General features: G+C 38.4%; 1 protein-coding gene across 2 annotated transcripts in view; it reads right to left on the bottom strand.

The window, feature by feature from the left end:
* Nucleotides 1-25983, bottom strand: part of LOC127436651 (ELKS/Rab6-interacting/CAST family member 1-like) — a 300135-nt gene extending 274152 nt beyond the window's left edge. For both annotated transcript variants that reach the window (XM_051690929.1, XM_051690930.1), the window contains exons 1-2: nt 25819-25983; nt 7799-8692 (exon numbers count right to left, since the gene is read on the bottom strand). In XM_051690929.1, coding sequence (XP_051546889.1) covers nt 7799-8491 — 693 coding nt within the window. In that variant the 5' untranslated portion in view covers nt 8492-8692; nt 25819-25983. The remainder of the gene's footprint in view (nt 1-7798; nt 8693-25818) is intronic.

Raw genomic sequence — 25983 nt, 5'->3', positions numbered from 1 at the left:
CTGTACGATCGTTTACGTAGAGACATTTAGCAAGAATATGTCATGCAATATTTTTTGTTTAATTAGTCTACAAAAGGATTCAAATCTACTCGGATACTTCTAAGTTAATTTCTTCAGAAAGTGCGTGAGGATGTTGTTCTGACCAAAACAATACGGATCTACCCCAACCAGAAGCCATGGAAAAATAGCGATGTTTGCGCGGCACTTGATGCGCGGACCTCCGCTTTTAATTCCGGGAACATGGATGAGCATAAACAAGCCAGTTATGCCCTCCGCAAAACTATCAGAGCAGCCAAACGCCTGTACAGGGACAAGATTCAAGGACAGTTTAACACCAACTCTAGAAGCATGTGGCAGGGAATTAATATCATCACAGACTTCAAAGGGAATAAATACTTCGCCGTGAACACCGCTGCCTTTCTCTCGGAAGAGCTAAATACTTTTTATGCTCGTTTCGAGGGAAATAACACCGCCCTCACGGAGAGAGCTCTCGTGGCCGAAGCTTCAGAGGTTAGTTCACTCTCCGTCTCTGTAGCGGATGTAACCCGATCCTTCCGACGGGTGACTATCCGTAAAGCCGTGGGCCCAGACGGCATTCCGAGCCACGTCAGAGCGTGCGCGAACCAATTGGCTGATGTTTTTACGGACACTTTCAACCTTTCCCTCTCCTTGTCTGTGGTCCCCACATGCTTTAAAACGTCCACCATTGTGCCTGTACCAAAGCAATCCAAAATCACTTGCTTAAATGACTGGTGTCCTGTTGCTCTGACCCCCATCATCAGCAAATGCTTTGAGAGGCTAATCAGAGACTACATCTACTCTGTGCTGCCTCCATCACTGGACCAATGCAGTTTGCTTAACGCAACAACTGCTCCACTGATGATGCCATTGCATCTACACTACACGCTGCTCTCTCCCACCTGGAAAGGAACACTTATGTTAGAATGCTGTTTGTAGACTACAGCTCAGCATTCAACACCATAGTGCCCTCCAAGCTTGATGTGAAACTCCGGGCTCTGGGCTTAAACAGCTCGCTGTGCAGTTGGATCCTGGACTTCCTGTCAAGCAGATGCCAGGTGGTTAGAATGGGCAGCAACATCTCCTCATGTTGGAGGCTTGAAGCCTCCACACGCGCTATGTCTCCGAGGCAATGCGCTCAACAAGCCACGTGATAAGATGCGCGGGTTGACGTCTCAGACGCGGAGGCAACTGGGATTCGTCCTCTGCCACCCGAACTGAGGCAAATCACTACGCGACCACAAGGACTTAAAAAGCACATTGGGAATTGGGCATTCCAAATTGGGAGAAAAAGGGGAAAATAAAAAAAAAAAAAAAAAGAAAAAAAAAACCCACACTGGCAACTGACTATCACCCTGACAGCCTGAATGTCAGTACAATACAACCTACTGTATATTTTATATGTACTATTTTTATTGTATAATGTGTATTCTATAATGTGTATGTGTATACTGTACATTATATATTATTATTTGTATATTGTGTTGTGTGTAATTATGTGTATATTAGAAATGTAAATTGTGTTGTGTAAATCTGATGTTTATTGTAAATTGGTATATGTCTCATCACTGTCATGACTGCTATGTTGCTCGGAACTGCACCCAAGACTTTCACCCACTATTGCACTTGTGTATATGGTTGTGTGACAATAAAAGTGATTTGATTTGAAGTGCTCATTCACTCTGTTGTTTGATATGCTGCATCACTTATGTGCCTTCTGCAGCCGAAAGCCATTCACACATCTGCCCAAAAAGAAATATGCCTCTCTTATCATCATAAGGGCCAGCAAAGCCTTTTCTGCTGGCCTAACATGCCGAATAAATAAATATTGTTCATCCTTTCATTCTCAATCACCTTTTTGTCTATGTATTTTTAATCGCTTTCCACTCTTAATTAATCTACAACTAGAGAAAAACGAAAAGTTTTTCCAGTCAGAATTTATTCCTTGATGCTTACAAGCAAAGTGTTTCACAAATCGCATGCCCAAAGCAGCGCGTGAGTTTGAGCTCCACCCTGTCAGGCCTTCAGAATTTCTACAGAATCCCTCAACAGTGCAAATGAATGAGAAATTAAAGTCAGAATGTCAGATTCATCAGCCAATCAGATTTATTTATTTGTTCTCGGTGGGTGTGATCTTTAGGATATGTCCCGGTCGAGGCCTTCTAGCTGGCCTTGATTGACGCAATCACGCTTTAAGTGATGCACGTAATTCAAGAGCGAAAAGTGTAAGATCAAGCTGTCTGACGAGTCAGCTGTCATCACTGCTGGTATTGCTGTTGAGAAAGAGATCCTTCTGGATTTAAAAACACGAGATGTTCTGCATGACCATGTGATTGCTTAATTTATTCAACAGGAAAGGAGGACTGATTTTCACAAGTAAATTGGTAAGTGCTCTTTGCATTGTTAAAGTAACATCAGGAGTTTTCTAAGTGTAAATTAGGCTGCTGGAGCATTCAGTGTCGGATCAAGTTTTGAAAAGTAGTGCTGCGTTCCATTCAACTCGGAAAGTCGGATTTTACAACTTCCTACTAGGAAAAGTGCAATGGAATGCATACTGAAGTCAGAATTACAACTTGTAGGCTCATGCAGAAATTCTCAACTCCGATTTCGCCGAGATGCAGGGGCATGATGTCACACAAACATGTCGACACTCAGGGAGATATACAAAGTTAGTGATAAACATTCACTTTATTAAGTAATATCGATAAATGAGTTCATTTCCACATTACATGATATTAAAGCTTATTTAACAAACGCCTGCAGAAATAGGTGTATAAAACATTATAATCTCTTTTGATAATCGTACACCTGAAGCACAAATGCTAGCGCTGCAGCACTGTTTATCAGTTGGGTTGCTAGGAGACATCTCTAATGAGAGTCAAACCCCTATTAAGCTAAATATATAAAATTAGGCTTGATTGAGCATTAAGTGTCGTTTCAAGTTCTGGCTTTCGTGCGTGGAAATTTTTTTTAAATGTCAATTGGTATTACTAGTTAGCTGCGACATAATGTATGATGTCCAAAGGCATAGGGTGTCTTATTCATTGTGAAACTGTGTTTTCTTAATGGCATGAATCACATTGAAGGACTAGACTTTAAATGCACAGCCCGCCACTGCCATTAACACTATTTTAAACACCCATCTTTGCAAAAAATACATTAACAGAGTGTAATTGGTGCATATTATGGCCGCATATAGCATGATAGCGCATTAGCACCATGAAGGCAGTATGTAAACATGACAAATTACACATTATCTACTACATATATTTTGTAAAATTGATGTCTGTTCTCATCCAAAACCAATCATATTGGTTCAGAAGACATGGATTAAACCACTGGAGTCTTATGGATTACTTTTATGCTGCCTTAAATGTCCTTTTTGCACCTTGAAAATTTGGTCACCATTCACTTTCAGTGAATAAACAAACACTCGTCATATCTCCATTAAAATATCTTTGTTTGCGTTCTGTAGAAGAAAGAAAGTCATATGAGTTAGAGACTATAAGGGTGAGTAAATGATCATTTGAACTATTCTTTTAAAATAAAATAAGTTAAAATAATTAATAATTTTATTATACAAATTTTAATTTTACTATACAAGGACTACTTTTATGGTACTTTCATAGTGCTTTTTTGTCAGTGAACTCAATATAGTCTTACCCCATTCACTTGGAAAAGAGCAGTGTATACATTCTTTGAAATTTCTTTGCGGTCCACTAAATAAAGAAAATCATTAGAGTTCTGAGTAAAAGATGAAAGAATTTGTCATTTTGGTGAGAACTATTTCTTGAAGGCTGTGTATGCTGCATCATAGCAGACAAATTGATGTCCATCACCTGTGTTCCTCTGATATAATCATAGTGTGTAAACACCAAGCATATTACATGAATTTCTGATGTGACGATTAGGCTAATTATCTATTATGTAATGTGTAAAAATAGTCTTTCAACCTTAATCACGTCAAGTTAGACAGCAGGAACTGCATGAAAATAAAGTGGATCCCATGTGAGAGATATTTCATTGATCTTGGTCTCCAGTTTTAGCCATTCACCACCACAATCTGAGTGTTTTTACTAAGAGTGCAGTGTGCATTGATAACCTGAGGGTCGGCCAGCCTGTGACTCCACCCTTGGCCATCTGCTACCTTTCTAACATTACATTTACTAACCTGACACAGCAAACAAACCCCTTCCTATTTATACTCAACAATCAGCTCCCCTCTGAGCACGTGACTCCAATATAAAAGCATGTCTCCTGGATTTAGATTAGGAATGCAACTGACTGGAACAGTGAATACTGTGTGGGCGGAACATGGCTGTAAAAAGTGACACAGGGGTTTGATAAGGGGATTGTGGGTTTGGGGCAGGACTCTTTGGTCCTTTTACAGCTCTACTACAGTAAGCGCATCAGATGCTGTGCTTGCCATCTGTTCCGGTGTCTTTAAAGAGCCTACACACACGCTTACAGAAAACACACATGGATGGGCACCTAATTGACTCTGTCTGGATGTGCTAGCATGAATATGCTTGCTAATGCTTGGAATATCACAGCAGATGTTCACAGTATGCAGAAGTAATACTATACAGATAGCCCTCTTCACAAAGAAAGTTGGTAAAGATTACATTCAAACAATATGTTTCAAATCTAACAATGGTTTCATAAATTGTGCTTCTTCAACTAAAATCACGCAAAAAAATTCAATTTTTCAGGCTGGCCCAGCAAATGTGTTCTTGAGTAAACAGGCAATGTCTATTCAGGCTGTCAACAGGGCTGAGAAACTAAATATGAATTTTCAATTAAATATAACCAAAATTCAAATTATATTGGAGTTTTGAAGACATTATTTCAGGGAGGGGGGAAAATGCTCATTTTAGCATTTGAATGTGCATTTTGTCTTAAATTTGACAAATATTAAACTGCATAAAGCAATTGTTGCATTGTTGCGTTGTGATTTTACACAAGTGTAACTGTTAAATTGGGCTGGTTGTTTTAGAAGCAACCTTTCCAGTAGCTGGTCAACTAAAAAAAGGGAAGCTTTCAAGCAGAATATAGAGTTACCATAACAAAACGTACCATCCTCCATCGTGGACTCCAACAACGCTGAGTCCAGGGCACTCTCCCTCCCATTGCTCGCCGGTCTATTGCTATAGATAGCGTTCATTTGGTCAAACCACTTCCACTTTCTTCTGTTTGAACCACTCCGGCTGTTGTGGTACTTGATGGTTCTGTAGTCACTTAAGTTTTTTTTTTTTTACTTTTCCTTTCACTGCTGGTAGGTCCGGTGGTAGCCGTATGCAGCCAACAGCTGAGATACTTCCTGAAAGACGTTTTCGTTTTGCGTTCGTCGCTAACGAGAGGAACGTCTGCACCCCGTTTATTGACCACGGTGTGGTTTTGCGCACAGCCATTTCTTTTTACAATCGAAAGTCGCGTGAACAAATGATATTGCTGTCGCTGCTGCTAATTTTAAAACTAGCGGGTTGATGTCCCGTGTCACAAATCCAGTGACGATTCTCTCTGACCAATCAGTGATCTGCAGGGTTTTGACGTCACATTTAGTATCGGCTCGGCTCGCTTGGAACCTCGACCGTGGTGGTGCTAAAAAAGTATCAGGTACCAGGTACTACCCACAGTGGAAAACCCCCAAAAAGCGAGCAGAGTCGAGTCGAGCTGTACCGTGCAATGGAAAAGCCCCATAAGAGGGACTAGGTGTATGCACTCATGTTGAATCCAGTGATCTTTAGGGCCCTGACTTGTAAGTGTTTGTACACAATATACAAACCTTGCAAATCTCAGTTTTCTGCTCGGTATCGCGTTTTCTAAAGCCAAACCAATTCTACACCACAGAGGATGCACTTTTTCCTTCATAATCTCCTCTCATCTTAAATTAATTTGAGGAACAAGCAGTCCCTCCGGCTTCCCCCATTTATCCGACAGAGTGTGTAATGCGTACGTGTTATGTGCTGTATGCATTTCTCATGATGCAATTTTGTGTTACCACGATAGAGACGATAATGCAAAATGTACACCGGTGGCAAATTTCTACCAGTTTATCTTGTCTACTGGTATATCGCCCACCCCTAGACAGGACTATGTGTTTTTCTGCTTAATGGTAGCTGCTGAGTGTTCAGGAAAACCTCTTTGAAAACAGCAGTTATTTTTGTAATTCTATAGTGTACACTTAAATTTCCCAAAAACTTCTGAGACTTCAATGAACTGGTGGTCTGAATGAACAGGCATCAAAGTCAAAGATGATGAGCCCCTCATTAGCTACATGTTTCAGCCCAGTTAGAGTTGATGTTGGGTTAATGATGGATGTACAGAGAAAGACCAAATTGAGTGTGGGGGATCTCTCTAGCACCCAGCTGAGTTCAAAGTTAGCTCATTGCACCACTCAATAGGAGTGAACAGGAATGATACAGAAGTATTTAACCATCTAAAAGAACTTATAGACCTAATCACATCTTCAGACAGAACCACCAGAGACAATTCACAAACTGATCTATATTGCACACAAAAATAGCAAGAACAGGCTGAAATTACCAGTTCCAATCTAATTGGCTTACTTCTATGAAATTTCCAGGGGTCAAGGTGTACAAGTTTTATCTGCAAAGAAACAAATGTGGACCAGACTTCATTCCATAGTTACAACTATGGCAATGAGGCTACCATTGACTAGACAAAATACATATAAATGTGCTGATTTTGAAAGGATGTGATGGTCTAATGATAACAGTTAAATGTTTAAAGATGTTACATGACTGCAGTCTACAGGCCCTAAAAATATGTGGGAAATAGCTAAATTACTGCTTGCACAAGAACTAAACTGAAGCATGGACAAAAGAGAACAAAATAGAGAGAGAAAAACAGAGAAAATTAGGATGGACATATAAAGCAATTTAAAATTTTACACAAGACAAAAAGAACCACTTATCTTTCTATCTAAACACCTGTCTGTGTGAACTAAACAAAGTGGCATCATTATAATTATAAGCTTCATCTGTGGTGTTCTGCAACTCTCAGCAAACCATTTCAGAAAACCACACTAAAAGACAAAGAGCCATTTCTTAGACATGCTTCTTTGTACCGATACTCTTCAATAATCAGATTCAATCTGCAAGTACGGCAATGTTTCTTTTTTCTCTACGCCAGGTGCGCTGCTTCATGTCACTGTGTGTGAGCAGATGGCTGCTGCACCAAACAGGCCCGTATTCTCTCAAATTACACAAAGAAAAGGTACAAATGTTAATTGACTCCCGCTTTTAATTAAAAATAAGGAAAAAAACATTAAAATACCCACTCTTTCAAAAGGTAAGCCACAAGAAATGAAAATTATACACGTTAACATGAAAATGTAAGGTCGACATGACAATGAATATGTAATACTGGATATAACTTTACACAGATATGGTTGGTAGGCGATTTCATCACACTAAAATCATGTTAACATGTATAATGTTTCCGTTTTGTGGTAATACTTTTGAAACCATGTTTATTGTAACGTTTATGGATTGGCCCCATTCACATCTATCATATGCGACTTACTGTAACCAGGTTTTTTGCTTTTTTTTTTAAAAACAAAAATAGACGAAGGACAAGTACAAATTATTTGCTGTGGTAATCAACATTACGCCATAAATGCCATCGATTGAGCTAAACTTGTATTGAACCCGAAACATTCCTTTTAAATTAATTGCAATTATTGTTTCATGTTTTCTTTAAATGTGCTTGAGGAAAGCCATTATCAAGGAGAAAGTATAAAGCTTGTCTCTCTTACCTGATTCTCGTCCTGCACGACTCTATACTGCTCCTTCCAAACAGCAATCTTTGATGCTTCATCTTTGCGTAGAGCGCGCTCCTTTTTCAGCTCGGGGCTCCAGAAGGTCTTGATGGAGTTCATGGAGGAGCTGAGCTTGCTCTCCTTCACGTCCACCTCCTTCCGCAAGAGCTCATTCTCCCTGAGCACCTCCTTGAGCTGGGCCTGCAGGTCCATGATGGTGTTGTCCCGTGTTTGGCGCAGAGAGTGAGGCACTGTGGAAGCCAGGCTGGAAGGCATATGATGGTCTCCAAAAGCAATGGCATCCGTGGGTACGGACCCAGGTGTCCCGGTGGAGATGTTCGGGCTGCTTCCCGTGACAGTCATGCGGACGCCATAAGGCACCCGACCAGCCGAGCGGCCCAGCGTCATGGTGCTCTTTGGCAGGTCTGGACCGGATATCACTACCTCGTTGTCGCTCAGGTACATGGGGCCGGATGTAGCGTAAGCAGCATTGAGGGACTGGATGTTCTCCATGGAGAGGGTTTTACCCCCGGGACCCCCTGCTCCCGCCCCACTGCCCCCTGTGCTGTTGGTGCGGCGGTGACCCAGGCGGGGTGACCGAGGAAGACGAGGTGAGCGACCGGGACTTTGATTATTCCCACCACTGTGGTTGCCCTCCACTTTGCCCACGGATCGGGCACTACCATACATAGTGGCTCTGACAAGGGGCTAGTGTGAATAGAAAAAGGAGGCTGATCGTGGAAGCTGATTTCCGTAAATCTACTAGTGTCTGGGTTCTATATTATTTTAAATAAATAATAAAAGCAAATGTTTCATTTTCACAACATGAAGACTTGGCTGGGTGTTAATGAGCGGCCAGTTTTATCCATTTAATCTGGTCATGTAATATTCCTGCAACAGAGAGAGAGGAAGAGTTAGACCATGGGCATAGATAGTGAAATCACAAAACAAAACATTACTGATATATATAAACAAGATCACAAAAAGATTTTATAGAATGTCGAAGCTTGCAAACTGTTACGAGATCTCTTTAGGAATTTTTTGGTCTTTGCACAAAACATTGTCATTTATTAAAGACTTGAAAGCTAGGAAAGTACTGCTGGGTATTAATACATTTTCCATTTTGATTCAATTCCAATTCACGGGCTCTTTATTAAGTATTTACACTAATATTGTCTCTTAAAGAATAGCGGCAGTTGTTTCAGTTCAGTACATATTAACAAGAGAGGAGATAGCGCCTTTTTTACTGCATCCTTGCTATTTGTGATTAGAAGTAATGTTTCTATTTTTGTTGTTTTTGATCAACAACTGACTTTAAAGAACAGAATTGGTATTAAAAGAGACATTATTTAATGGCAAATGGGTTGTGTGGATCAAATTTTTGGACACACATTACAAAGAATGAGTCAAACCAAACCTTTACTCTCAAAATGCAGTGAAAGGATCTGAACTTCTTCACCACTATGCTACTCAATCACTGATGAGTGAAATCTGACCATTTACCAGCCAGTGGCTAATTACAGACAGGGCTATCCTTAGGGCCCCACATTCTACCTCACCATGGGCCCCGCCTTTGCTTTGGACAGCCCTGATCACAGACATATTTTTTTTGCATTGCACGAAATCTGGTCGCATATACGAGTGATTTACTCGCATTGTAGAGGGTTGCTACCTAGAATGATCTTGAGATTTAAGAATGGATATCGAGATTGTTCAAATGAATATGGTGAAGCATCAGAAAATCTGTCAAACATGTACTGTTGAACAATCAAACTGCACTGTCAAAAACCTGCATTTTTCGGTCTTTGAGCGAAATGTTATTTAAAAAAATATTTGCAAGCTATGATTGTGTGCAATACTTCTTAAATGTCCTGTGACACCCCCCCCCCACCCCCATTTATTTATTTGTAAATTGATTTGTTTAAAAAAATTGTCAGTTGAGTAAAGTCTCATATTAATTAAGGGGCTGAAACCCTTACAATCAGTCCTGAGTTAGACAACATGTGGGGGGGACTGAACTATTCCTGTGCACAACTAAAAAAATACCACACCACCACAAACTCTCACACTTTCCTTGTGGAAGCAGCACTGATATAGCCTCATGGAGAGTATTCCCTGGCGTTTGCCTGCCTTGCACTTTTCCCAGAGAAGAAATAATAGGCTAATGAACAGGCCTGGCACAATCAGACTTTTAACCTCCTTCACTGAGCTCTATGTAGGTCACTCACATGCCACACTGTATTTACTTTAGCTCTGTGGCTCCGGTCCAATACCTATTCTGCATTCTCAGCCCCCACTCTCCTCCATCCATCCATTCTGTCTGTCTGCCTGTCTCTCTCTCATTCTCTCTCTTTCCCCCCCATTCATCAGACACAACTTGCTTTAGTGCTTCCATGTGAACATTTGTCAGGTTTCATATATAGTAGATGAGCTACTTATATGTGTCATGTAAGATCTGGAGAGCTTCAATTCATGCTAATGAATGACACAGATACAAGCATTCAGCATCTCTGAGGCTAATCAAATGTTACTTTACGCCATGTCACCTATGTGCATTGAGGTAGTTGACATGACATATCAAGCAGTGACAGGGCTTTTCTTCAATGTCCTAACCCTATGTATGAACAAAAATTCTAGTGCTTCTTGCCTTAGTTAGAAAGCACACTAATGAAAAAATAATAGTCATTCATGTTATTGCAAAACCAAATCCCTATGTGCATTCTCAGATCAAAGAACTGTTTGTTTGAGTCCAGCCGCATAAGCAAGCTGCCTTTTGTCCTATGCATTTATTTGCTGGAAAAACTTCACTGTCTCTTGTATAACACATCTTTGTTTTGCAGAAAGACTGGGCTGCGCGACAGGTCAGATGGCACATGAGTGGACCTTTAAAACACATGTGATGCCATTTTATCATTATATTCACAAAATCAATTACAACTCACTTAAAAGCATATGAACATCCTAAAGTCCCCCTCACTTTATCTGTTTTTTGTTTTTTATTTTTTAAGTTCTAGCTAGGTTATAAATATGTGCTATTCACCCATATAACATTTTGAAAATGTTATTTCTCATGGTGGAGCTGGCACATAAAACAGAGCTTGGCATATCCCAAAGGCCAAGAAAATGCTTAATTGGGTTGCAATCAGGCTAAAGCCAACAGACCCGCACACTCTCATAAGGAAGGAATTTGATATTAGCGCTGAACTATGTTTCAAAGGAGTAAATGTTCATTTATGTTAAATAGTAAATGTACATTGACTGCAGGCTCTCTTTGGATGGAAACTTGAATGGAAATGGACCTCAGTTACTCTCAAACACACTTACACAAACATGTTGACATCACAGGGCATGATACAGAGTCTAGGAACAATAACAATCATAGGACTCCAGTCCAAGGAACAGTGTGATAGTAGAACAGCTGTGATAGTAGAACAGGACACTTATAGGATGAAGGGAGGGTTGCAAAACCACAAATCACCTTCCTCTACTGCTGTCAAACGAATTGTTTAAGCAGTGGGCTTGACTAACCCCGTCTCATTCACTAAAGCTGAGACAGCATGTTTCAAATGCTTATGCATTGCAACTGCTTTATGTATCACTAACTATAGTGATACATATAACATCATACTAATACTGTATATAGAATATACAGAAGCCTCAAAATTATTTGGATACATAAACATTTAAGAATATCAATGCATGGGCCTGGGTAGCTCAGCGAGTATTGATGCTGACTTCCACCCCTGGTGTCACGAGTTCGAATTCAGGATATGCTGAGTGACTCCAGCCAGGTCTCCTAAGCAACTAAATTGGCCCGGTTGCTAGGGAGGGTAGTCTCACATGGGGTAACCTCCTCGTGGTCACGATTAGTGGTTCTCGCTCTCAATGGGGCACGTGGTAAGTTGTGTGTGGATCGCGGAGAGTAGCATGAGCCTCCAGTGCTGTGAGTCTCTTCGGTGTCATGCACAGTGAGCCACGTGATAAGATGCGTGGATTGACTGTCTCAGAAGCGGAGGCAACTGAAACTTGTCCTCTGCCACCCAGATTGAGGTGAGTAACCGTGCCACCATGAGGACCTACTAAGTAGTGGGAATTGGGCATTCCAAATTGGGAGAAAAGGGGATCAAATTTATATAAAAATATAATATTATATATATATATATATATATATATATATATATATATATATATATATATACACACATACACACACACACACACATCAGTGCGTTAGATAACAAAATATCAAACCAAATCGTGCCACCTGCAAACAAATTACGCTAGACTTTTTCTCAGCACTAACTTCACTTTTCTTTAACATTTTTGCAATTACTTGTTAGAAACTGCATGACCTTTCTAAAGCAACAGCCCAACAAAATTACATAAATAGGGATGCACCGAAATTTCAGCAGCTGGAAATTTCTGGTCGAAAATGGCAAAGAAAATTAATTTAAAAACTATTTTCGGCCGAAAGAGAAGAAAAGGTTGAAAATCTCGGTCAAAATTTTTTAGAGAAACCATTACTTTAAAATCTGGTAAAAGAAACTAACATGGAGAAAAAGCATCGTTTATGTTGCACATTGAAGTCTATATCCGCAGAAGTGAAGCGTTCACTCTTTTGGTCATTATCGCATAAATAAAGAGCATTTTCAAAAGCTCCGGTATTGTGTTATTGTGTGTCATAGCCATTACTGTCAAGCTCCAGTATGACATTAAAGAAGCATAAAAGCACCATTAAAGTAGTAAATATTAGGGATGTTAAAGATAAAAATAGATTAACCTTCGTTAATAATTTGATCGATTAAGCTTATCGATCGTCGATTAATTTCAGAACAAATGCGTTCAGTAATCATGCCAGCAGACGTTGATAAGTCGTCCAAACCATCACCAGCCGCTAGAGGGCGCTTAAGCGCTGCATGATGTCACATCCCCTTGACATAGAAGACGCACAGATGAATATGAGGCGGGATCAATGTAATCAGTGTTGGAGCGTTTCTCAATAAATGAACATTATGTTTTCTGCATACACCAAGATAGTGTGTTAAAGTACAACAGGAAAACAAGCACAGTTGATCTGCTGGTCTCCTTGTTTCATCCCAACCTACAATTACATCAGCGATCCACGAAAGCACATTCAGCTGACATCTCATCATCACCTGAGAAACGGTGTGATATGTAGGCTACTGTGCTTACGCAGCATGTTGTGATTTGACTTAATTTCAAATAAAACTATTTGACCAATAGCACGAAATATCCCACGATCCACAATGTGAAGTTTAAATGTACTCATATGTATACAAGTAATATAGTATATCTTGTATACAAATTATTACTAACAGTAATTCATTAACAGTAATTAAATAATTCACAAATTCGTACTAAACATAGCCTAAATGTATTAAAATACACTGAGCTAAGAATATTTTAAGAGGAAAATGCAAATACATTAAATTCTTAAGTGTAATAATTTAAAGTATAGTTAAAGAGTAAGCTACATGCACATATTATCTGGAGTCCTCCACGTGAATTTTGTGGTATTAACTAGGACTGGGAATTGATACAGATTTCCTGTTTCGATTCGATTCCGATTCACAAGCATTATTAACATTTTTATTTTACTAATTATATTTTATTAGTTTTTCATTCATTTTGAACACATTTTAGCTTTAAAAATGAACAAATCCATGTATTCAATAAATAAATATGATAATATATTGCATATATTATTTTTTGTTACATGTTTATTGTTTAATAACATAATTTGTACAATTTACAGGTATTTACATTGATTTGTTGAACACGTGTTAAAAACGGGACCATTTAAGAAAGACGGCATTTCTGTAAACTGCGTCTGTTAATAAGTGCATGTTAACAAGAGATCCTTGACCGGCTTTATCTCATCTGTCCTATGCGTGATTAGAATTCAATTTGGCTTGTTTTTTTAAATCAACAACTGACTATAGCAAACAGAAAATGGTATTAAAAGAGAGATTATTCAATAACAAATAGGTGCCGTGGATTTCATCTTTGGACACACACACATTTTACTCTCAACACGCAGTGAACGGATCTCGCTGCTTAATACACCACCACTGTACTACAAAATTACTAGTAAGTGAAATCCAAACATTTTTCAGCCAGTTGCCAATGTACATTTTAGTCACATAGCGTGAAATTTGGTTGCTAATGTGAGTGATTTCCTCTCATTATAGTGGAGTGTTACACAGAGTAAAAGATCAATCTTGGGATTTAAGAATCGATATCGAGATTGTTCAAACGAAGATCGCGATACATCGGATAATCAATATTTTTTCCAACCCCTAGTATTAATGTTAACGATTAATTGATTTTTAATTTCCACAATGATCGATTAAGAAAATGTTTGAAAATTCACATCCCTAGTCCATATGACTTGTGCATTATATTGAACGTCCTTTGATGGCATACAATAGTTTTCTCAATAGCAAAAGATGCGTTTATTAAGTAAATATATAGTCTGCATGCGCAGTGCGCTTCAGTGAATGAGCGCTGCTCTGTTGTTGAGACACACTCATAGCAGCACGCATATGAATGGCCCGTGAACCGCTACTGTTTTTAGTGCAGCTCAAAGTTCAAAATGTGTCCAGAATTTTCGGTTTCGCCCAAGAATTTTCATTTCGGTGCATCGCTAGACATAAGTGCACATAGAAACACATACAATGAGCTTGACATCTAAGGCATGATCAAAGAAAATCATATGGGTTTGGAACAAAAACAGGGTGAGAAAATAATGATAGAATTTGTATTATTGGCTGTACTATTCCTTTTAGAACTGCAACAGTGCTCCCTGCTAAAAAAGCTACCATCTGGCTTGCCTCGGGCAGGTGGATTACACCTGGTTAGCAGACACAGCAAGGAAAGAGCCACTGTGCCCTCCCTCCTTTTCTTTATCTCTTGATCCTTCCTTTCAGCTATCTCTTCTTCCATTACAGCAGTCTGCTCTCCTCTCCATTGTCGTTTTCAATGTAATTCTGCCTTATGGAAAAGTTTCCATTTCATTAGGCCTAAATCCTCACTCTGCAGACAAAATTAGGCCAAAAACAAAAATTTTCCATGTAATTGTTCTCACATATGGGAACTCTTCATCTTTTCAATTTTTAATATCTCTAGTAGGGGTTAAGTGATTTAAATTTAAAGTTTAAGCCTTTGGAAAAGCACATAAGACTGTGTTTTCAAAGAGAGAAGGATATGACAAAGGAGAGGAGCCGACAGAGAGGACAGTGGAACGACAGAAAAACTGACAGAATAAACTCCACACAAAATGCCATGAGCTTTACTTACTCATAGTGTAATAAATGATCTCACAACAGCCACACATAGCATAAAAACAGCTCTATGCTGAATATCTATGTCAGGCTGAGTGAAATAGCTAAACACATCTTGATATTTTTCTGCTTTTTGATGACATTCAATATATATATATATATATATATATATATCAAAACAGAATTTAAAATAGTAAAAATAAATAAATACATTTTTAAAAACATTTCAGGCATGTCTTCCTTTTGTTAAGTTATGGAAATAATAATTAATCATTTTCATTCATATGCACAAATATCATAATAGATGTTTTTGTAATAAACAGCAATATTTACCAAAATATATTTTTACTCAAACATACATGAAAAATGCCACCATAAGCTTTAAGTTTCGTTGAAGCTGAGATTTTAGTTGTAATTCTATGCAATGGACTAATCCATAAAAATGAATATAAGTTATGAACTGCATTTTTGCTACAAAAGTTTAAATCACAAACACTATTAAAAAAATGCTCTTACACTTGCAATTCGCAAGACAAAGTATTGCAAAATTAGTCTAATGATATGCTCTTTAGAAAAGTTAATGACCTAATACAAAGTGCAGAGTCATTGTAGTATCGACAATGCAAACTGATCTCAAAGTGAAATTGGAAACAGCATGACTATTATTTAGCTAAAATCGGTCTCTTTGCTAACCGAAATTCAAAACACTGCCCCCAGTGGCCAAAGCAGTAAGTGTTGTAGGGCATATGGGCACATGTGACCTCTATTTTCCGGGTGAAATGTCCACAGAGGGGCGCCAACAGATAGTTGGGAAGAGAGTTGTTTTCAGCTGTACAGGATGTAACGGTGAAACCCAAACCTAAAAACCTAACCTCAGTGGAGTAAAAATGTAATGTTAGGGGGGGGGAATGCAACCTCCAAATCGTGCTTGTCACTGATTATGCAAATGCGATCTGAAACCCGGTCTCCTATGCTTCTGACGCAACACACTTTCAGTCATGTCACAAGGGAAGGTAAACACACTTGAGCCGATGCAAAATTGTCTGATGCGAGATGGTGCTTGTCAGCCAGTTGTCATAATGCGACCGATCCCATAGGGTACTCTAACTCTCGGAAACAACATGCCGACTTCCCATGTGATTTTGTTGCGACAACGTTGCTTAATTTTTATATCAGCAGCCAAAATCATAACAAATATTCTTTAATCGTAATAATGTTTTTAGAGGATAAATATACCACAAAAGAAATGCATTTTAAATTACTGATGACTCACAACATAAAAGTTCAACTCAAATTAAAATCTTGATCTTGGTTTTTGAGTGCTGAGTCAGAGTACATGAATCTTTTGAGCATTTCAGGTCCACACCCTAAATTACAATGAGTAACTTGTATTTCCAAATAGCATTACTACCTACAGTAACCAATACATTATTCATTTAAAACAGCCACTCAGATTTAGATTATTTTGTCTATCGTCTCATTTCTTAGCACAAACCCCCATGAGTCGTTCTGCCTCCTCACAGCTCTGTTACAGCATCAATGGGACAGTGTGTGCCTGTCTCTGCCTCTATATTTATAGGAGGGAACAGAGGTCAGCTTTCAGCTCACTTAAAATGCTCTGCCTCGTGCCTGACAGCCTGTCACCTCACATTACTGTACACGCAAGAGAAAAGCTCTGAATCTGAGTGTATTTTATTCAATCCACCTCCACTCACATAAACTGCTCCTCTGCCTTTTGTCTTCAAATCCAGGTAATAAAAGTGGGAACTGCATCACAATAAATCAGGCTGCAGTGAGCCATTTAGAGGATCTTGTTTCCAAAATGGAAAAGGATAAGACTGGACGGTGACAAATAACTCAATAAGAAGCCACATCTCTTCATAGCAGCTTTTCCATCATCTATGAATCTTTCTAAAGTCCCCACTGGTGTATGACTAGTTGTTGGCCGATATAGGTTTTTCATGTCCAATGCATACATTACAATAGCAATATCTAGAAAGCAGGACGAACAATGGCTAATATATTGCCAATATTTACATAATACAATTTAAGGACATTAAATGAGATAAACATTAAAACAAATAAATTGCTGCTAAAATGAACACTTATTTTACACAATATCCTGAAAATTCATTAAGAAATTATAGTATCCATTGACAAGGCTGTCAGTAGAGTGAACTGATACAAGGAGATACATTTCTGTTAATAAGCTAAGCAGACATGTTATTGGCCGATGCCAATAATCTAAAAAAAGCCAAAATTATAGGCTATTATTTTACAGGCTTGCCGATATATTTTGGTCTATAACTACTCTCCACTGATGAAAAAAATAGTCAATTGTATTCAGAGAACTAGGTAAAGATAGCAGCAGGAAGACAGAACATGAAACAAATGGAGATGCTGAGTTTGCACCAAAAGCTCTTGTGTAAAAACAGCCTTCCATTATATTTGATTGCAATGTTAGGGACCCTTTCTCTTTGAATCTCATCAGACAGCAATAAATTCCTAAACTTTTGTCAAATGAAAATCAGTAGCTCAGGTTTCTAAACATGATGGACAGTATATACAGTATGTAAGACACACTCTTTAGATGTCCAGCCAAATCACTGTCCCACAAGCTTTATGCTTTAAAACTATCATAAGCCAAAGATGTGGGAACAAATTCCTCAGCCAACACGTTATTTACTGCCCATATCTTCCTATGGGACTCTGGATCAACTAATCAATTCTCATCTACAGCCCTGACCTGCATGAAACGAGAGAGCCAGTGTTGAATGTTCTTTTCTTCTGGCCCGGCAGGCTCTCGACCCGTCTGTCTGCATGAGCTAATTAGGTCAAAGATGGGCTGTCTGCATGAACCATGCTAAATGACACAAAGGACCCAGGAGGATCAGAATCCTGCTGGGCTCTCAAGCTGGGCAGTTTGAGTCTGACTTGTTTAGCACAGTCACTGAGTTGCAATTGCAAATGGTAGGCAGGATACATCTAACATGCTCAAGTGCTTGCATGCTTTTACAAGTGCTGTTGCATGTTTGCCACTGTCGATACACAGTGCACATATGACACTGACACTAGATAGGAGAAATTGTGAAAAGCATCAATGACAATGTAGTAGCTAAGATGTGTACAATGCGGGTCAGTGGAGGACACACATGGGGTGATATCTCCCAGGAAATTTGGCCAATTCAACTATTGTGGAATTAATCAATAGCAAAGAAATTAATCAACCCATCAATCAATAAACCAATCTCTATCATCTATCTAAACTCAGATAGTAATCATTGCATTATAAGAGAATAAGATTAACTTTTACAAGATAAGGGCTGAAATACTTGCATCTATTAACAGTCACTCATCATGTGATGAATACAAAACCAGTTTCAGAACAAACACCTTTCTCTTAAGATAAGACTCTGTGCTGGTACACGCTTAATAACTTTCCTGCATGTCTTGATGTCCAAGAAACCATTGCCCTCCCTGTACTTTTAATGTACAAAACACTCTAGTGATTCAATAAAAATTAGGTTCAAGCCAATGCTTAGAGAGGGGTAGACAGAAGGCCTGGATCAAACCGGTAAACTTGTATATTTGCAGTTTATCTTGGTAGGGAGTGGCAGTGGCGTAGTGGGCTAAAGCACAGAACTGGTAAGCAGATCCCCACAGCCACTACAATTGTGTCCTTGAGCAAGGCACTTAACTCCAGGTTGCTCTAGGGGGATTGTCCCTGTAATAAGTGCACTGTAAGTCACTTTGGATAAAAGTGTCTGCAAAATGCATAAATGTAAAAACAAAATAAAATATAGTCTCTTTCAATTCATTTAAATCTTTCTATTTCTCTCTACTGAAAAATGAACATTAAGGGTTTAGGCCCAATAAAGCTTCTTTGATCCTCTATGTAGTAATTCAGTCAACCCCATCACTAAACAGGCAGAAGGTATGATCCAAACCAGGTCTCCATCAGAGCTCCAAATATAAGAACAATGTGCACGCTCTCTAGTGTTACCAACTTAGCGACTTGTCGCTAGATTTAGCGACTTTTCAGATCCCTTTAGCGACTTTTTTACTAAAAAGCACCTAGCGACAAATCTAGCGACTTTTTGGACAAATCTTAGCTACTTTCCGTAGAAGAGTCGCCAGTACTGCCGTGCGAGCGCAAGGTCTTGCTTTCCCGCCGCAGGCATACCTCTCTCTGCGTCTACTCCATTCAGTGAGTGGCAGACAGAGGAGCAGCACATTCGGTTTACCACACGGCAGCTGACACAGACGTGAATAAGCTGCGCATGTGCAAACAGAGTTGCCAAGGACCAATCAATAATCTGTATGGTTTGCTCCTCCTTTGTTTTAATTTAAACAATTTAATTTGACCATTATTTTTCTTGCTTATCACTCACTGTTACACAGCCATAGGCTGTGAGCTGTGTGAGAGAAAAAATAAGACATTCTGTCGCTTCTAACTTTCTCTCTGAGTGATCATTTTACATGTAAATATAGCCGAAATCACAGCACAGCCGTTGTCTTTAACTTATGTTATAAAATTGCTTGGAAGTGACTACTGGTTAACATGTTGTCTTAATGGGCAGCGTTTCAGTCAGTATTTCATACCATTGTCTGACAGCAGAAACAGAACAAATATGTACATGAGAACAGCTTTATTGGGAATTCGGCTGTATTAAAATACAGTATGTGAGCACAGAAAGTAGGAGAGAAGCAAACAGATGTAAAGGGCTGACACAAGGCAGAATCCAAATACGATGTGATGACATCATGAATATGCTAATTAACGCATGATTTTTAGTGACTTTAGCAGGCTTTAGCTACTTTTCATTGAAAGTAGTTGGCAACACTGCTAGCCACAGGAAAAGTTAAACCATGTGTAATGCGGATGAATTGGGAATTTCTGTCATCCGTTTGCAGAATCATCAATCAAACTATATATGCCCTCTCCCGACCGCACATTGTCCAACAATTCATAGTAGGGCTGCACGATTGACAAAAATCATAATTGTCAATTGCCCTTGATATTGTAATTGCGATTATTAATGACGATTAATAGATGAAATTACTGTGATGTCACTAAGCAGGCAACCATGCTTGCAGGTTCTTCAGAACATCAGGTGGTTATGGGATGCAGTATATTTTAAGCATTAAATACTGTAATAATGTTTGTTTATGTTACTAAAGGTTATTATAAAAGGTATATCTATGGTTTACAGTGAAGAAATGTATGTAGGTTCTTTCTGAACTATTGACAAAACCAGTTTTAACTTCAGTCAGTATGCCTGTGTGTCATGTAACAGGTTGATGTATACACATCCTCATACATTTAACACACTTCCAAAGCCTGAAAAATGTGGCATAAAAAATCAAAAGCTACCATCAGGCATGCAATATGTGTCTTTACTGCTTAAATGATTGGTCTACATACAGTAAATAATAATATTTGACATATTCAATAGTCAAACTGAACAGCCAATTTAGATTGAACTTCCTTACTGCATTTCAAATCCCGTATTGTGATCTTCGTTAGATCATATTTGGCCTCAAATCTGTCACAGCGGTTGCACTTTGGAAAGTAAGATCAGCCTGATTGTGATTTTGTGTCATTTGTTAACATTTAAATATACCAACAGCAGTTGTGGGCATTTATTAAATAGGCATTTATTTGAGCAGACGCGATAACAATGACGGTCTGTGAAATTTGAAGTTCAAGACTTTTTCTAAGTACAAAACATCCAAAACAAGATGACTTCAAAGCAAGCATGTTCAAACTCTTCTATTCTGCACTCACAAATGCTCTCATAATACAGCTGTTTAAACAACAAAATAAATCACTTATTTAGACCCTGTCTGTACCTTGATTATAACGGTCAGGAATCGTATTAGTTGTCGCGTTGCTCATTTGCGGGTCGTTTACCTTTGATAAATAAAACGGGGTGACATTTAACAAATTGAAAATAATTCAAAATTGCTCACCTTTGTTCTACAGCTTCTTTGCGAGTGTCAGGTGATGTTTCTTTAGCACTAATTTTCATGTGCCATTGCAAACCGAGATGAAATATACTGTAAAGCAAGTATCTGGACGTCAGACTATTCAAAACTTGCACATAAGGATTGGTTGTCATTACTGATAAGACTGTACTGTAGACTCACTGCATCTCTGATTGGCCATTGCCGTTTCATTGCTCAACGCACACGTCTGGGATTGGTTAGAGACCCAACCACTGCAAAAACACATTCTAAATAGAAACCATTAACGCAACAGAAGTAGACTTAAACTGAATGCTGTAATCGTCAGTTTTCACGATTACATAATCGTGAGAGCCGTAATCGCGATTATTTTTTAGATGAATTGTGCAGCCCTAATTCACAATATATGTTTTCGCATGGATGCACGCTCGCAGCAGAGAAAAAGGAGGCATTCATAGCCACCGCAGGACTATGTTGTAGTTGGTACAGTAGACGGGATCTATTCATCTATCAGCTATAAATTAGGGATGCACCGATACCATTTTTTCTCTTCCGATCCAAATCCGATATCGGAAATCTCAGTATCGGCCAATACTGATCCCAAGCCGATACCAGCGTTGTTTTTTTGCATAATCAGTTTAGAATATCTTTACATTATTGTGTGGAACTAATTGGGAGTACTCTTTAATATGTAAATAAACACAAACCTCTAACTACACATTATTTCAACATAAAAGTATAGCTTATTAAGAAACACTTTATTATTAACTAGTATACTGGATAATGTAGCAGCAAAATTAACAGTAAATCCAGTCTTCAAGTCTTCAGTAGAAAAGAAACCAGTGTTTTATTTTTGCCTTTATTTTTTCTTTTTATGTTTCAACTTGCATCTGGACTTTAAAGGATTCAGATCTCTTTTTTGTTCATTTTGGTTGTAAGACATCAGTCCACTTTTCATTCACACAGTTATTTTCTGGAACCCATTCAACTTAAATATTGTTATACATTGTAAACAAATACTAATGATTACAAAAATAATAATAATAATAATAATAATAATAATAATAATAAATTGTTATTATTATTATTATTATTGACTTTTAATTTTAAATACAACAGCAATATATTTAAATCGTGCACTTTTTAAACCCTCCCGCTTTTATTTTTACATTCTAAACTCTCCAGGAAGTCCTGTATGTGCCTGTTTGTAGGCAAGTTCACAGTAGTTTAATTAGCTTCTTATTCAAATTCTGGTAAAATGCACCTCCGGTGCCAATCTAAATGCATATTATAAGTGAACCGAACTATTGAGCATCTACATATGAGATGCTGTTCTTGAGTAGCGCTCAAATATTAAAAATAGCCGCGAGTGCATCACCAGCCTGTGCGTGAGTTTGTGTCAACAGAGCAGCACCATTCACTAATCGAAATCCAGTCATCTAGACATAACAATTTGGCCCTTGTCAAAGTCACTCAGGTCTTTACTCCTGCCCATTCAACACGTTGACTATGAGAACTGATTGTTCGCTTACCATCTAATCTACCCAGATCTTGACATGTGGCCTTGTTAGGAGATGATCAACATTATTCGCTTCACCTGTGAGTGGTCATAATATTTTGGCTCATCAGTGTATATATTTTGTTTTCAGATCAACCTATGAAATGCTTACTTATTCTTCACTCTGCATATTAAACTGGGATAGGAGAAATATTTTCATCATTTAAACATTTAAATAATTAAACACTTCAGATTATAATAGTTTTGAGTCATATGTCAGTGTGCTGGTATAGACGAGGACACACTACTCTGAGTGGGTGTGTGTGTGTGTGTGTTCACAACAGGTCAACTTGACATCACACTAATCCTTCTGTGTCAGGTAGCCTAGACCTTGTTTCCAACTTCCTGACACAAGCTGACGTAAAACAGTTATAAACGTAGTCACACAGGATTGATCTAATCATTGAATTAAACATATAGTATAATGTTGCAAATGTGGAAGAAACCTGCCGAGATAAACACAACAAATAAGGCATGAAAGCACATGTTCAGAGGTTATCACATCTCACTTATGGGCTAGGCATTCCTCAATCTATTCTACTGGCAATATTCAGGGAAGAAAATGTGTGGTATGGCATATGATTAGATATGAGGGAACATTACTATATACAACAACCACAGGCTTCCAAAAGAAAGAATCAACAACAGGAAATTGTGTTAAAGGGATAGTTCACTCAAAATGAAAATTCTCTCATCATTTACTCACCTTCATGATATCCCAGGTGTGTATGACTTTCTTTCTTCACTAGAACACATTTGGAGAAAAATGGAAATCTCAGCTCAGTACGTCCTTAAAAAGCAAGGATGGTGATATGACTTTTGAAGCTCAAAAAATGACAGACAGTCAGCATATACGTCATCAATAGGACTCCAGCGTTTAAATTAATGTCTTCTAAAGCAATACAATCGCTTTTTGTGTGAAAAAAGATAAATATTTAAGTACTTTTTAACTATAAACCATCGCTTCCGGTAAGCTTCACGAGAGGGTGGAGTTGAAGCGGTCTCATGTGTGAAGTATTTGTGTTGCCAAGTTACAGACATAATCTCACGTTCTTCTCTCAGTTGAGACATCCATGATAAGCACACAAACGCACCATTGTGAGTAAGCAAACACGTTCAAATACAGATCTAAACCAAAACCAACAAAACTACTGTATAGCGTTCCTCCTTCTCACTTGCAAACAGCACTGCTCTTCTGGGTGTATCGCACATGCCTCAGTTCTCACGTGTTTCAAACGGCAATGCGATTACATCACATGCACATACCGCTGCTGACCGGAATCATGAATAATAGTTAAAAAATATTTCAATACTGATCTTTTTCACACCAAAAGCAATCGTGTTGCTTAGGAAGACATGTATTTAACAGCTGGAGGTGTATGGATGATGTTTATGCTGACTACCGGTTCTTTCTGGAGCTTCAAATGTCGGATCACCATCCACTTGCATTTTAAGGACCTACTGAGCTGAGATATTTTTCTATTTTTCTTTAAATGTGTTCTGCTGAAGAAAGAAAGTCATACACACCTGGGATATTATGAGGGTGGGTGAGTAAATGGCGAGAGAATTTTCATTTTTGGGTGAACTATCCATTTAAAGGACCCGAAAAGACACACAGCGCTGGTCTGAAATAATCATGTTGAATCATGAGATATTTAATTGCTGCTAACATTTAAAAAAAAAAAAAAAACAACATCAAAATAAGAGGGTCCTGAGATTTTATTCTCTTTTCACTTGAGTCCTCCAAAGTTCAAGTAAAACCCTACATAGATTAACAGTTTTATGTAATCTATGAGAAGATGAAGAAAAAAAAATCAATGAGCAAGTGATTCATTTGTCTTATTGCCCTAAAGAATTAGATTCAAATTTAGTTACATTCCTATCTATAATTACGTTATACAATGTATCAAAAGTGGACATAACACCGTACAACTTAAATATGTTAATAGGAGGAGCACTTGGATCTTTTACTGAAGAGCCAATCACATTTGTCTAAATGCTGATTAGTTCAGAATGAGATTTGATTAAACTTCCTGCACTTGAAACACAACATGGTTAGTCATGGGGGGAAATTAAAACAATTATGGGCACACACCACAATGAGAAAGCAAAAAGTGCTGCTTTGAAACCAACCTGTTGAATCATTACCTAGAGATGTTCAATTGCTGCTGACATCTTAAAAGCCCCAATCTCCAAATGTGCAAAGGGGGTATTTTAGATTCCATTCTCATCTATGATCAGCATTAGTCAATTCAAGCATCATCAATCAATTAAGCTAAGTAAATGAACAATTAGACTTCAAATTGACTAGAAGTTTTATTTAACCTATCAATAGCAAAGGAAAAATTGTGGTGCAGTAGGCTGAATAGTAGATATATAATGCACATATATCTTTTGGGCTGAAAAAATATATATATATGGGAGGGGCACTAGGCTCCTTCACAGAAGAGCCAATCACATTCGTCTAAACGCGAATAAAGTGAAAAAGACACCTTCACGACAATATTATGAGTTTTAAAATAAAACAGTTGCGCGCGATTGTTCATTGCGCTCTAATAACACACAAAACAGTATTATTCCCCACGGAGGAAACACTTTGAATATTTTGTAATAAAATGGAACTCTCTGAGATAATTTGTAACCGATATATATTTTCCTGCTGACGTCACAAAGAGTGAGGCGATACTTTGTAACAACTCCAACGATATTGTGAAACCACCTCGCGAGCGATTTAAATCTTGTTGACAGTGGAAAAAGCAAATAAATCACGAACGAAAGTGTGTAATGCACATGTATTCACAGGGTTCCGTCTAAAGCACGGCTTCATAGCGGCTTTCAACACATAAGTGTCTTTCAATTAATCCCGCCAATGGAAAAAGACTCTTGTATTTTTTTAAGCTGACTTCTCGTGTAGTCTTTTTCTCTCTCTCTTTCCCCTCCTCTTTCCTCCATTGCTTGCTAGCCCAACAGCATTTCATTTCAAGAGCCTTCCGTGCACATTTAGAGCAATATCAAATGTATTTACTTTTCTTCTCGTTTGTTTGGACCCATATGGACGCGTATAGACCGTTACAGTGCAATATATAGAAATATGTACACAAACACCCCACACTATCAATGGGCTGTGTCCGCGCAGTTCAGAACAGACTCCTCAGCTGAGGGAAAATCACTTTGAAAAAGCTCCTTACCTTCTCGCACAAGAGGTTTGTCCGGTTTAGCGAGAAGTCTGTGCCTGTATTTATTGTCGTAGACGGACCGTTATCACTTTAAGAGCCGTTATTTATGGGGAAAGCCCTCTTTTAGAGTACTTCTGTCGTTGTCTTCCTCTGTTGCCAGCTCTACCAGTACCTCCG

Source organism: Myxocyprinus asiaticus, chromosome 47, assembly GCF_019703515.2.
Source record: "Myxocyprinus asiaticus isolate MX2 ecotype Aquarium Trade chromosome 47, UBuf_Myxa_2, whole genome shotgun sequence".
Taxonomy (NCBI): Eukaryota; Metazoa; Chordata; class Actinopteri; order Cypriniformes; family Catostomidae; genus Myxocyprinus; species Myxocyprinus asiaticus.
The sequence above is the reverse complement of the archived record's forward strand: the minus strand, read 5'-3'. Positions and strand labels throughout refer to the sequence as shown.